The following is a 13,014-nucleotide window of genomic DNA, read 5'->3' as shown; positions in this document are numbered from 1 at the left end:
TAACTTTGGCTGACATACAAATCTCTAGGCTTCTACTTTACAACATGAAATTAAGAGTATACAAGGTGGAAAATTTTAGAAGGCAACTCATCTAATACTTAGAAAACAAATTTTGCTCAGTGTCAAATCTCCCAAGTTGTCCTCATTGGAGTTGACATACTAGTTCAGCAGGGACTTGCTAGCCAGTGCTCTTGACTGGAATGAGCACTGCAGGTTTGCTTCTCTCATTATAGATCTCTAGCTCTGCTCCTAGACAGTCAGGAGTACAAAAGCAAACAGAACACTTTTTATATGTGTGTTGTGCGCATGCTTGTGTTCGCACGTGTGTAGGAGTATGTATGGTCAGAGGTTGACGCAGGTCTCTCTGACACTTTCCACATTAATGAGACAGTCTCCCTTAAATCTAAGGCTCACTGGTTTGGCCAGTCTAAATAGCCAGCTTGCCCTGGGGATTACAAGTGGGTGGGCCTGACCAGCATTTAGGTGGGTGCCAGGGATTCAAACTTGAGTCTCTTGGTTGCATGGTAAGTGCTTTATCCACTGAACCATCTCTTCAGTTCCCAGGCACATTTTAGAAGCATATTCAAATATGGTATTATTTACAAACATGTGAATGAAATGGTACATTACTTCCTATGTAATATAATGTACTTTCCTAATGAATTGTGTTTCACTTCTAGTTCTAAAGTTTTTTTTTTTTTTTGTATTCCACTGTACAGTGCTAGATTTCCTTTTTGGCCAAAAATAGTTCTTCCAGTGGGATGAGAGTTACTGCGTGACTCTAGGCAAAGGTCCACATCTCTAAGTTTCTTATTTGTAAAGGGATGCTAAAATAACAATGTACACAGCACTGTGATTCCTTAGGAGAGGATAAAAAATGAGGAGCATGGAATACTGTAAAAAAATACTTCAGGCTACGCCACCAGCAGGTCATTTCATTTAAGACATTCCGTGTAGGGATAGTAACCTCTATCTCCTTTTCCTTCAAACACTTTGTCATACCACCATAGCTACTACAATTAGGAATTTCATTATTTTCCTGCAGCAATGTAGAAAGCTGTACAAAGGTATTTTATCACAAATCACTTAAGAAAAACATTGAGATGGGCTGGAGAGATGGCTCATTGGTTAAGGTACTCCCCTAAAGAGCCTCATGATCTGGGTACAATTTCCAAAGACCCAAGTAAAGCTGGATGCAGGAAGTGGTGCATGCACCTGGAGTTTGTTTGCAGTGGCTAAAGGCCCCGGTATACCCATCTCTCTCTCTGCTCACAATAAATAAAAATGTTGACTGCAATGAAAGAGGTTTTGCATATAAATGGTGCATCACTTTATAATTTCTTCTTATTTTCCAGTATGCGACTATGTAGTAAATAATTCCAAGTAGCTTATACTGGTATCTTGCTATCAGGTAATTTCTGCAGTTCTTGACATTTTACATTCCTCTCTGAGGGTGTTGATAACTATCTTCGATGTTTAGTGTAAGACAGTAATATACTGCTTAGTGGCTCTTCAATTCAGGTTATGCTACACAGTTCAAAGTGTCTGATGAAAACCATTTTGTAAAATAACTTACTTTCAAAATACAAGACACATTTAACAGATGGATTTTTACAGTAAAGTTTATTAGCTGTTCTCCTCCTTCTCATAAATGGAATGGATAATGTTGGTAACTCTTTACAAACCAGTACGTACTTAAGAAATATTAATGAGGTTGTCAAAAACTACATATTCAATAAACAACTCCAAAGAGCAATGGGAAGGCAAATGATACCCATAAAAAAAGATCAGAGAAAATGATTTGAGGGCTTGTTTGCCTTTCACAAAAATTTCTTAAAATTGCTCACCATAAAGATCTGTGCAGCTCTAGTGCAGAGCAGTGATGCAAGGTGAGAGTCTGAGGTGAATTCACATGGAAGGGTTTTTGCCTGTTAATAAAATGAGAACAAGAAGGCAAGGCAGAGAACCAAAATGAAACCCAATGACAAGAACAATAATGGGAAAAAGTGGGGAACCTTCTGAAAATGTCTGTAGGAAAGAGGAGAACGTGCTCATACTTTTACTGACATTCTAATTTCCTAGAGGTTTCTCCTCACAACCACCATACACCTGTTTTCAGTTCACATGATTAAGGAAGAGAAGTCTGATCAATTCATACTTAATTTAAAAACCAAACAAAAAGTTAGGAGTAGGTGGCAAAAGAAAAAAATATATTTTAAATATATATATATATATATGTTTGTGTGTGTGCAACTATGTAAAGAAAATAATTCCCATAGTTACAGAGTTTAAAGAAAATTTATATATATATTTATATATATATATTTTTTATTATAACAAAATAGGCAGTTATTGTGGGTAAAATATTCATTAAAATCTGACTCCCTCCCTAAACACATATTTAATGTTTTAGCCTGGCTATGAATTAGACTCCTTTTCCATTGCTATAATGGTTACTACATCTCCACTGAAATGTCTTTTGTCAGAACTTATGTCTATGAAATCCTCTTACCTTCTGTGTAAAAGGTGAGCTTCCCTAGCACCTCAGCATGGCCTTAATTCAGAAAAGGAACAACTTTTGAAAGACACTATAAATAGTGCTTCACAAGTAGATTAAAACATTTGAACACTGTCATTCCTAACAAATGTGCTGGGGCGGGGGAGGACCCTCAAACAATAGATTTAGCTCTTATGAAAAGTGAATATCCCTTGTGAAATTATGAGTTAACTCAGACATTAATTTTGAAATAAGAACATATTTTTTCTTATTTGTCTATAATGAAATAGTTATTTTAATAGCAGAAGTCAACTGAGAGCTAATACAGTGGCCAAACCATGCTACTAAAGTTCAGCGTGCACAGTTGCTCAAAGTACTAAAATCATTGATTAAAACCACTTTTCTTTCATTTGTATTGAAATCTGAAAAGAATGTATATAAAGCTTTCTGAAAAATGTCATAAAGTTAACTTTCCCTTAAACATTAAGGAATTTTACCACAATTTTGCATCTCCCCAAACCCTTAATAGCTGGTCAGGCCATCCATCTTCAGTTCTGAAAAATGGCCACAAACCAAGAGTAACATAGAACGATCCGACGATGCAATGTGAAAGAGAGACTCGATGTCAACAATCAGCGCAACTGAGGCTACGGTGAGTGGGAGGTGGGGGACTCCACAGGCAAAGAGGGCCGAAGACACACTCCAGAAGGAAAGGGCAGAGAAATGAGAATGCAGAAAAGAGAAACAGAGAAACATCAGTTTTCATAATTTTTCTTTTGCCGGAACCCAGATGTAAGGACCAGACTGCTCTTCTATGATTTGCTTCACTTGGTTGTAAATGTCTTCCAGCGTATCTCCCTGTACAATAGCTGTAATGATAGAAAGTCAGAAAAACCCATTAATTGTTTTTCTTTGCCTTCACAATTACTGGTGACACAGAAGTCAAATCTTAGAAGCAGTTACAGAATTTATGTATTGTTTGCTTAGTAACAACTCAGTTTTACTATTTTGTATAATGAATAAATTTTGTCTTTTTTTTTTTTTTGGAGAGAAAGGAGGGAGGGAAGGAGGATGAGCATGCCAGGACCTTCAGCTGCTACAGGCAACTCCAGATGCATGCATCTCCTTGTGTTCATGTGTGACATTGCACACTTGCATCTCTGTGTCTGGCTACATGGGACTTGGAGATTTGAACATGAGTTTGTAGGCAAGTGCCTTACTGCTAAGCCATTTCTCCAGCCCCATTTTGATTTTTAAAATAGACAAAAATGAAATATGACCATTTTTCTATTATTGTTTGGTTTGTCACTTGAGCTGGTATTAGCTCTACTCATTTCATTTACTGGTTGTGCTGGGGAATGGCCCAGCAGTCATGGTTGCACAGGCAACCGTGTGCTCTATCTCTTTTCCTCCTACCCTTAGCTTTTCTTTTAAAACACATTGTACATTTCCTTAACTTTCCTGATTTCTCCACTGGTATAAACAGAAAAAAATAACTGGAGCATGGTTACTTTTTGGTTTTATTTTATTTTGTGGTGATAAGATCCTAAGAAAAGGCAGCTAACTAGTTCATTACATTTTACTTTATCTTAGTCTACATGTACATGAGGAACTGGAGTGTAGGAACCTGAGACACATAATCTGGAATGACAGTGGCTAGAGACTATGTCAGTTTGGGCTACACAGTAGACCTTGTTTGTAACAATTATTGAATAAAAATGGTAACAACTAATTATTTGAGGATGACTGGAGCTCTGAGATCTGTGAAAAATAAGGATTAGTTAGAACAAAATAAAACAAAAACCAAGTCTTACCAGAAAGTACTAAGCATGAAGTTGGGCCTGTTGTGGCTTACAACTACTAATCCCAGCACTGAAAAGAATGAGGCAGGCAGTTTATAAAATTAAGGCCAGCCTGAGCTACATAGTCAGACCTTGCCATGAAAAAAATAGTACTAAATATGAATGGTAGTGTTTACAAAAACATCCAATGTTTACATTCCCATGATCTGAAAAACCTAGAATAAAGTACCAAGGAGATGTTAAGTAAAATTGCCTAATTTGTGAATGTGACTAATTATACTATAGGAAGTAAGGTTTATAAATATATAAGAAAGGCTTATATGTTGCTAAGAATGTGTAACCTAATTTTTATTCATTTACTAATTTAATTTTTATTCAACAGAGGAGGGGATGCGAGAAAGAGCACACCAGGGCCTTCAGCCACCGCAAATGAACTCCAGATATGTGGGGCCCCCTGTGAATCTGGTCAATGTGGGTTCTGGGTCCCTTGGCTTTGCAGACAAATGCCTCAACCACTAAGCCATTCCTCCAGCCTATGTAACCTAAGTTTTAAAATAAGATGTTCACTAGCATTGGTTTTGTGAGGGATCATATTCTAAGCTAACTATAGACATGCCTTAATGTCCCCAAATAAACACACACACACACATAAACACACACACACGGCAAAACCAGTTTGGCATCCTGAAGGGTTCCAATAGCACAAGACAGAATCTCCCAGTATTTCATAAAGAAAGTTGAAAACAACGCTTTGAGGAAGGAGAGTTAGTGAGGAATTAACTTGGGAAACATATACACACATTTAAAGATATATATCTTACTTTATGAATTCATTAAGGGAATGGTTAGTAAATCAGGGTTCTCTTTGGGCCACAGACATCATAACCACACGAGTAAAATGAACACCACCAATAAGTAATGGTTCAAATTTCCATCATAAGTCTGTGTGCGACACAGAGGACTCATCATTACTCTGCTGTTCCTGCCCAAAATGTATATCCCAAGTCTGAACAAGAGATTCTACAAGAGGATTGGCTTTTATAACAATGTCGAAGTTATGACTGACAAACTATTCCAGTCTAAAGATATGATAACTCATGCAGCACATGCTTCTGGAGAGATGGATTAGTGGTTAAGGCACTTTTCTGCAAAGCCAAATGACCCAGGTTTGATTCACTAGTACCCATGTAACACCAGATGTACAAGGTGGCGCATGTATCTGGAGTTTGTTTACAGTGGTTAGAGGCCCTGACATTCCCATTCTCTATCTACTTCTCTCTCTCAAATAAATAAGTAAATTATATTAAAGAAAAGCTTTTTTTGCTTCACATTTTGCTCTAAAATCATTAGAATAAATGATAAAATCTGAGCAAAATGTGTGCTTAGGTAAGATGTTAGACTTCCTGATTTTAATAGAAACACGTAAGGGATATAAAGAAATGTTTTTGTTTGTTTGGGAAATACACACTGACATATTTATAAGTAATATAATTTACTTTCAAATGTTTCAAAAATGTGGTAAAATGTTAACATTTGGGAAATATTGATGAAGGGCATAAATTCTCTGTAAGTCTGAAATTGTTTTAAAAAAGTAAGAAAAACCAGCAATACATGACTTACAATATCACAACACTTCTGAGAACACCAAGTATAGACTGCTTATTACTTGAAATAAATGAATAACAGCAAGCCAATGTAGTAAGCACCCATAGTCCCAGTAGTGGAGACAAGAGGGATCACTGAGGCTTCAAGGCTAGCAGGGGAACAAAAATGAGACCTTTTTTCTTTAAACCAAACCAACCCAACCAAAACACAACAAAAACCTGCCCCAATATAAAGAAAATTTTAAAGAATGAATTGAGTAAGACTATTAGAAAACTGCTACTTACTCCTTTTCTTTTCAAATAAATCTTTTTTTTTTTTGGATTTTTTTGTTTTTTGAGGTAGGGTCTTGCTCTAGCTCAGGCTGACCTGGAATTCACAATGTCATCTCAGGGTGGCCTCGAACTCATGGCAATCCTCCTACCTCTGCCTCCCAAGTGCTGGGATTAAAGGTGTGTGCCACCATGCCCAGCAAATATTTCTTTAAAATAGTTTAATGGAAAACCAAGCTTTGACCAGGCAGCCAAGAATACAAAGGCCAATGTCTTCATGAAGCAGTGTTGGGAAAACTGGATATACATGTGCATATGGATGAAGTGAAATCTTATGCCATTTACAAAATTATTTGGGAACAAAACAAAAACAAAAATCCCAAAAGGCAATTTCTAGGAATCTAATGTACAGCACAGGGACCAAGTTAATGGAAAACAGATCTTAAGAGACGATGTGTGGTGATGTGTTAATCTCACTGTAGTAATCAATTCAGTGGGTACATATATATGTACATCAAATTACACTGTACACTTTGAATACATACAAGAATCATCAATTGTATCTCATTAAGGCTGGAAAGAATAGATCAAACTATATGAAAGGTAAGAGACAAGCCAAGAGTTTCAAGAAAGAAACCAAATTAAATCTATTTCTCTTTGGTCAAGCAAAAAAATTCCTGTGTATACAACCTTACGAACACAAACTTAAGATGTTAAGGATTTCTTCTGGAAACTGTAGCCCTAGTTACAATTGCTAGATGTGGATATAGAAAAATTCTACTGTAAAGGGCATGGTTCTAACCTGTGAAATGTTCAGTAAACTCCTGTTCCAGTTTCATGGCTCTTTCAAATGTTTTTCTGGCTTGTTCTTCTGTTAGACGCTTATTCATTTCCCTATGCAAATAAATTCAGAAATTGGTAATTATATTATATTTTTTGAAAAACACTGAGAAGACACATAAAGCACAGAATTATAAAAAGTTGAACTTGGATGAATGTCATTAAGAACAGACAGATTCATTAATGTTGCTTGACACTTGGAATGATAAAAGGTTTCAACATATTTTACATTATTGCAAAGCAGCCAAAAGCTTAAGCATTCATCTCTGACAGTTGTGACTTTGATGAAAATTTCCCATTAAAATATGGCTTACAGATCTACCTACTAATGTATAGGCTATAAAGGAACACATTAAACCACACAAGAGAAGGCAATCATGAGATATAGTCTTGGAAAGATTAAGAAACAACCCAGTTTCTTCAACTAATTTGAATGGTGGGTGGGATGAAAAAAGGAGGAAGAATCTATAGGTCAAAAAAGTTTAATCATCTGTTATAAACCTTTTTTAAAACATATCTTTTGTTCATTTTTATTTATTTATTTATTTGAGGAAGAGAGGGAGAAAGGGAGAGAAGGAGGGAGGGAGAGAGGGAGAAAATGGGTGCGGCAGGGCTTCCAGCTACTGCAAATGAACTCCAGATGTGTGCGCCCTCTTGTGCATCTGGCTCACGTGGGTCCTGGTGAATTGAGCCTTGAACCAGGGTCCTTAGGCTTCACAGGTAAGTCCTTAACCACTAAGCCATCTTCTCCAGCCCTAAATAAACCTTTTTTAGAACTTGGTAAAAGGAACAAATTGCTAATACAAAACTTAAGAAAGCTGGAAAATTTGACTATTTGATATTAGAATTATTGTTGTTAAGTATGATAATCACAATTGTGATATCTAAAAATAAGCAATTATTTCAAATATATGGATGGAATGATCCATCTAACATTTTCTTAAAAATAACCTGTGGGTGTGAGGAGATGGGAGGAGAGAAGAAATAAGACTGATTATAAACTTTTGTTCCAGTTTGATGATGGGAATATGGGAAGTTTGTTCCCCACTTGTGAGGTAACACTTTCAGCATCTTACCATTAAGCATGGTATTTTATAGATATTTTGTACAACTAAAATCTCCCATTCTCTCGGTCTACAGGGTTTTGAGCATTTCTTGCAGGGTAGTCTAGTGGTAATGAGCTTCCTTTGCTTATGCTTACCTGAGAAAAGTCTTAATTTCTCCCTCTTTTTACTTTTTGGTTTTTGAGGTAGGGTCTCACTCTAGCCCAGGCTGACTTGGAATTCACTTATGTAGCCTCAGGGTAGCCTCGAACCCATGGCAATCTTCCTCTCCCTGCCTCCCAAGTGCTGGAACTAAAGGCGTGAACCACCACGCCCAGCTCTTCCCCCTCATTTTAGAAGGTAATTTTGCTAGATATAAGATTCTTGGTTGGCAATTTGCTTTCTTTCAGTGCTTTTAGTGTATGAATTCACCTGACCTCCACCAAGGTCTCCTCCCCAGGTTTATTATGCTTAGAGTTCAAAGATGAGTCAAGTCTTTCATCAAATTTGGTCCTTCTGGGCTTCCACAATGTTTATGTTAGTTGGCTTGATGGTGCCTTGTGTTTTTTCTTTCTATTTCTCAGACCAGATAATATCTATTGTTCTACCTTCTGCTAGCTCAAATCTGTCTTTGAATTTCTATGGTGACTGTACTGTAGTTATCATTCTTTTCAGTTCCAGAACTTCTTTTTGGTTTCCTTTTTTCTTTCTATTTCATCTTACTCACATGTCATTTCTTGACTTTGTTCTGGTTTTTCAATTCTTTGAACATCTTTAAGACAGTTATACACGACATAAAAGCAGAAAAGATACTATTGGGGGGGGGTGATGGAGCAAACAAGGGAGGCTAATGAGTATGGGCAGTATACTATGATATGTATGTATAACAGTGTCAGAAGAAAACCCATTATTCTGTATCTAAACACAGCAATTTAAAAAGCCATTTAAGGGCTGGAGAGATGGCTTAGCGGTTAAGCGCTTGCCTGTGAAGCCTAAGGACCCCGGTTTGAGGCTCGGTTCCCCAGGTCCCACGTTAGCCAGATGCACAAGGGGGCGCATGCGTCTGGAGTTCGTTTGCAGAGGCTGGAAGCCCTGGCGCGCCCATTCTCTCTCTTCCTCTATCTGTCTTTCTCTCTGTGTCTGTCGCTCTCAAATAAATAAATAAGTAAATAATTTTTAAAAAAGCCATTTAAAAGTCTTTAGTGAGTCTGAGATTTAGCCTATCATAGGGAGTTTCTGCTGACTTATTTTTTCCCTTTGAATGGGCCATATTTTTCTTTTTACCTTTTCTTTCTTTTTTTTTTTTTCCCAAGGTAGGTCTCACACTAGTCCAGACTGGCCTGGAACTCTCAGCAATCCTCCTTCCAATGCCGCCCTAGTGCTGGCACTAAAGGTGCACGCCACCACACCCAGCTTGCTTTTTCTTTATATGGCCTTTTTCTATTTGTTATTATTGAAAACTAGGCATTTGCAAGTTATAGTGTGGTAACTCTAGGGATCAGAATTTCCCAGGTTCCATGTGTGTGTTTTGAGGTAGGGTCTCGCTCTAGCCCAGCTTGACTGGAATTCACTATATAGTCTCATAGTGGCCTCGAACTTATGTGATCCTCCTACCTCTGCCTCCAGAGTGCTGGGAGTAAAGGAATGCACCACCATGCCTGGTTGGTTTGCTGTTTTGTGTAATATTATTCATTTATTGTTACAGAATACTTTTGTGCTGAGGTAAGGTTTTCTGAGACTGTGCCTTTCCATAGTCATGTATAGTGACTAAATTTCACCCACGTATGTTGCAAGCTGCTGAAGAAATGCACGCATGGCTGCCTTTCTCTATACAACTAAGAATGGGAGGGAAGTGGGGAGCTGTCCCCATGCTAAGACCTGAAATGAACCTTTTAAATCTTGGCCAGGAAGTTGCAACCCTTCAAAAGCCTTCAAAGTTCCAAAGCAGCTATAAGAGACACATACTGCTAGCACAACCACTGAGTAGGTGGGGAAGATGGGTTCTGGTGCTACTGACTATTTGGAAATCCTCTTTGGTCCTGTACCCCCCCCCACCCCCAACCATGGTCTTTACACTTGGAAAAGCTTTTCTCTAACAAGTCCAAGCCCATTTAGTATCCCATCTTCCCTCTAGTTCTATTATTTCTTTTCCCCTTTTCCATGGTTTTGTACGTGCTAGTCATGCATTCTACTATGATGCCCAATAGCTCAACCCCTTAGTTAATTTCAATTTTTAAAAATTTATTTTATGGCTGGGCATGGTGGTACATGCCTTTAATCCCACCACTTGGGAGGCAGAGGTAGGAGGAAAGCCATGAGTTTGAGGCCATCCTGAGAATACAGAGTGAACTCCAGGTCAGCCTGTGCTAGAGTGAGACCCTGCCTGGTAAAACCAAAAAAAAAAGGAAAAAAACTTTATGCTGGGCATGAAAGTACATGCCTTTAATCTCAGCACTCGAAAGACAGGGGTAGGAAGTCTCCATGAGTTCAAGGCCACCCTGAGACTACATCGTGAATTCCAGGTCAGCCTGGGCTAGAGTGAGACTCTACCTTGAAGCCCCTCCCCCACAAATAGTATTTATTTACAAAGCGGGAAGGAAGGAGGGAGGGAGAGGATAAGAATGAGAGAGAATGGGCACACCTGGGCTTCCTGCTACTACAAACTCACTCCAGATGCATATGCCACTCTGTGCATCTGGGCTTTACATGGGTACTGGGGAACTGAACCCAGGCTGTGAGGCTTTGCAAGCAAGCACCTTAACTGCTGAGCCATCTCTCCAGCCCTTAATGTTTAAATGTTAAGTCAACTTTATATTCTAGAAATAAACCCTACTTGGTTATTATACTTAACCTTACTTGAAAATCATTGTTGGATTCAATGTGCTCTTATTTTGGTAAGTAATTTTTCACATATATTGATGATACGACTGGCTCATCATCTTCCTTTCCTATAAAGCTCTATCTAGTCTTACTGTCAAATTAATGTTCATTAATTAGTTAAAGAAATTTAGATAGGATTAGCATTACACCTTAGCTTTTGGTAAAATCCAGTAAATCCCCTTGGGCTAGTTTTATTGGATAGGGCCTTTTGTGACAGATTCAAGTTCTTTATCGAGTATAAGACCAGTTAGATTTTCCTTTTACTTTCTTTTTAAAAGAAAGCCATCATTTGATTACTTTTTTGAGGCACTGTCTCATATAACCCAGACTGACCTCAAACACACTATGAAACAGAGGAAAACTTTGAATGTTCCTCCTGTCTCACCATCCTCAGTGCAGGGATGAAAGGCATGTGTCATCACACTTGGTTTATGAGGTGCTGAGGATTAAACCTAGGGCCCTGGGGGCTTTAGACATGGCTCAATTGTTAAAGGTCCTTCCTTGCAAAGTGTGATGGCTGTGGTTCAAGTCCTCAATTCCTATGTACAGCCAGATACACAAAGTGGTGCATGTATTTGGAGTCTGTTTGCAATGGCAGGAGGCCCTAGCACACTAATTCTCACTCTCTGTCTTTCTCAAATAGATCAATAAAAATATTTAAACAAACAAAAAAAAACTCTGGGCCTTATATATCTAGACTAGCAGTATACCAACTGTGCTATGTTCCCAGCTCTCTCTCTTTCTCTCTCTTAAACTATGGGAGAGTACTGAAGAGTTCTCAAAAACCTAGTCCGTAACTGTGTACCTAGTATTTAGGTCAAACTTTATAATATCATTAACATTCCATAACTTATTCTATCCAACAGTCCATTCCTAAAGTGTAAGTTCTATTTGGTTCCTCCAAGTAATGATTAAATGGAGAACTATGGGGCATGCATACTTTTAGTATGGAATTTTCCATTCAAATTTTAAGACTTTCCCACATTTTTGTATATACTTGGAGATAGTCTTTTTCTATTTCTGTAGAATGTTTCATTGTGAGTATGTCATGATTTATATTTTCTACTGCTGTTGGACATTTTGGTAGTTTCTGGTTTTTGGCTGTTTTGAATAGCACTTCTGCCAGCTAGCAAATACATGCATTTCATTAACACAAGCAAGCATTTCTATGGAGTACAGAGTTCTAGGTTAATCATAAATTATGTGAATGTTCAGCTTTACAAGATACTGTAAACAACTTAACAAGGTAGATGTACGAAATTCCACTCATAAGTGTTAGATTCTGATTTTTTTTTTTTGTCCTCTATTTAGGTGGCTATGTATCCTTCTGTTCTTTTAATGGTTATCTTAAAGCTGCACTGACAAATTCTTTAACTATAAAAGTCCTAATATACATCACCTTCCACTGTAGAAATAGTGATGATGGTGACAACAGTGATGATGACTATCATGTAGTGCTTATCTAATTTCTACAATTCCCTCTAAGATGGGTACAAATATACCATTCTCTCCATTTTATAGATAAAATAGTTGAAATGCAGGGAGGGTAAGTAAATAACACTAATTTTTACTGAGAGGATACCCAAGACATTTATACTTACATGATATTTTCCATGGACTTGGGTTTAATAAAGATGGATACTGGATAAAGTTGTGCAATCTGTAATCTCTTTATGGCATTTCCAGACACATCAAGGATACAGTGCTTGCCCTAAAACAAAAAGAAGGAAAAAAAAAAGTGAACCAAGTCTTTTTCAAACTATTTATTTTTTTGTTTGAGAATATCTTATATAAGAATGGGCATGCCAGGGCCTCCAGCCACTCCAAAGAAACTCCAGATGCATGTGCCACCTTGTGTGTCAGGCTTATGTGGGTCCTGGGAAATCGGGCCTGGGTCCTTTGGCTTTGTAGGCAAATGCCTTAACCCCTAAGCCATCTCTCCAGTCCCTTTTCCAAGCTAACAGGTACATTTCCCACAGGCACAATCTGATTACAATATAGTTGGAATCTTGTTCATTTTAGGCAAATCTCATTCATTAGCATTTTCAGGTAAAAATTAAAATAATGATTAAGAATAA

At 37.7% G+C, this 13,014-nt stretch overlaps 1 protein-coding gene across 20 annotated transcripts in view; it reads right to left on the bottom strand.

The window, feature by feature from the left end:
• Window positions 1–1,604: 1,604 nt before the first annotated feature.
• Window positions 1,605–13,014, bottom strand: part of Dlg1 (discs large MAGUK scaffold protein 1) — a 202,905-nt gene continuing 191,495 nt past the window's right edge. For all 20 annotated transcript variants that reach the window (XM_045151324.1, XM_045151322.1, XM_045151327.1 and 17 more), the window contains 3 exons: window positions 12,538–12,647; window positions 6,976–7,067; window positions 1,605–3,366 (listed from right to left, as the gene is read on the bottom strand). In XM_045151324.1, the coding sequence (XP_045007259.1) occupies window positions 3,260–3,366; window positions 6,976–7,067; window positions 12,538–12,647 (309 nt within the window). In that variant the 3' untranslated portion in view covers window positions 1,605–3,259. The remainder of the gene's footprint in view (window positions 3,367–6,975; window positions 7,068–12,537; window positions 12,648–13,014) is intronic.

Source organism: Jaculus jaculus, chromosome 5, assembly GCF_020740685.1.
Source record: "Jaculus jaculus isolate mJacJac1 chromosome 5, mJacJac1.mat.Y.cur, whole genome shotgun sequence".
In the NCBI taxonomy this organism is placed as follows: Eukaryota; Metazoa; Chordata; class Mammalia; order Rodentia; family Dipodidae; genus Jaculus; species Jaculus jaculus.
The sequence above is the reverse complement of the archived record's forward strand: the minus strand, read 5'-3'. Positions and strand labels throughout refer to the sequence as shown.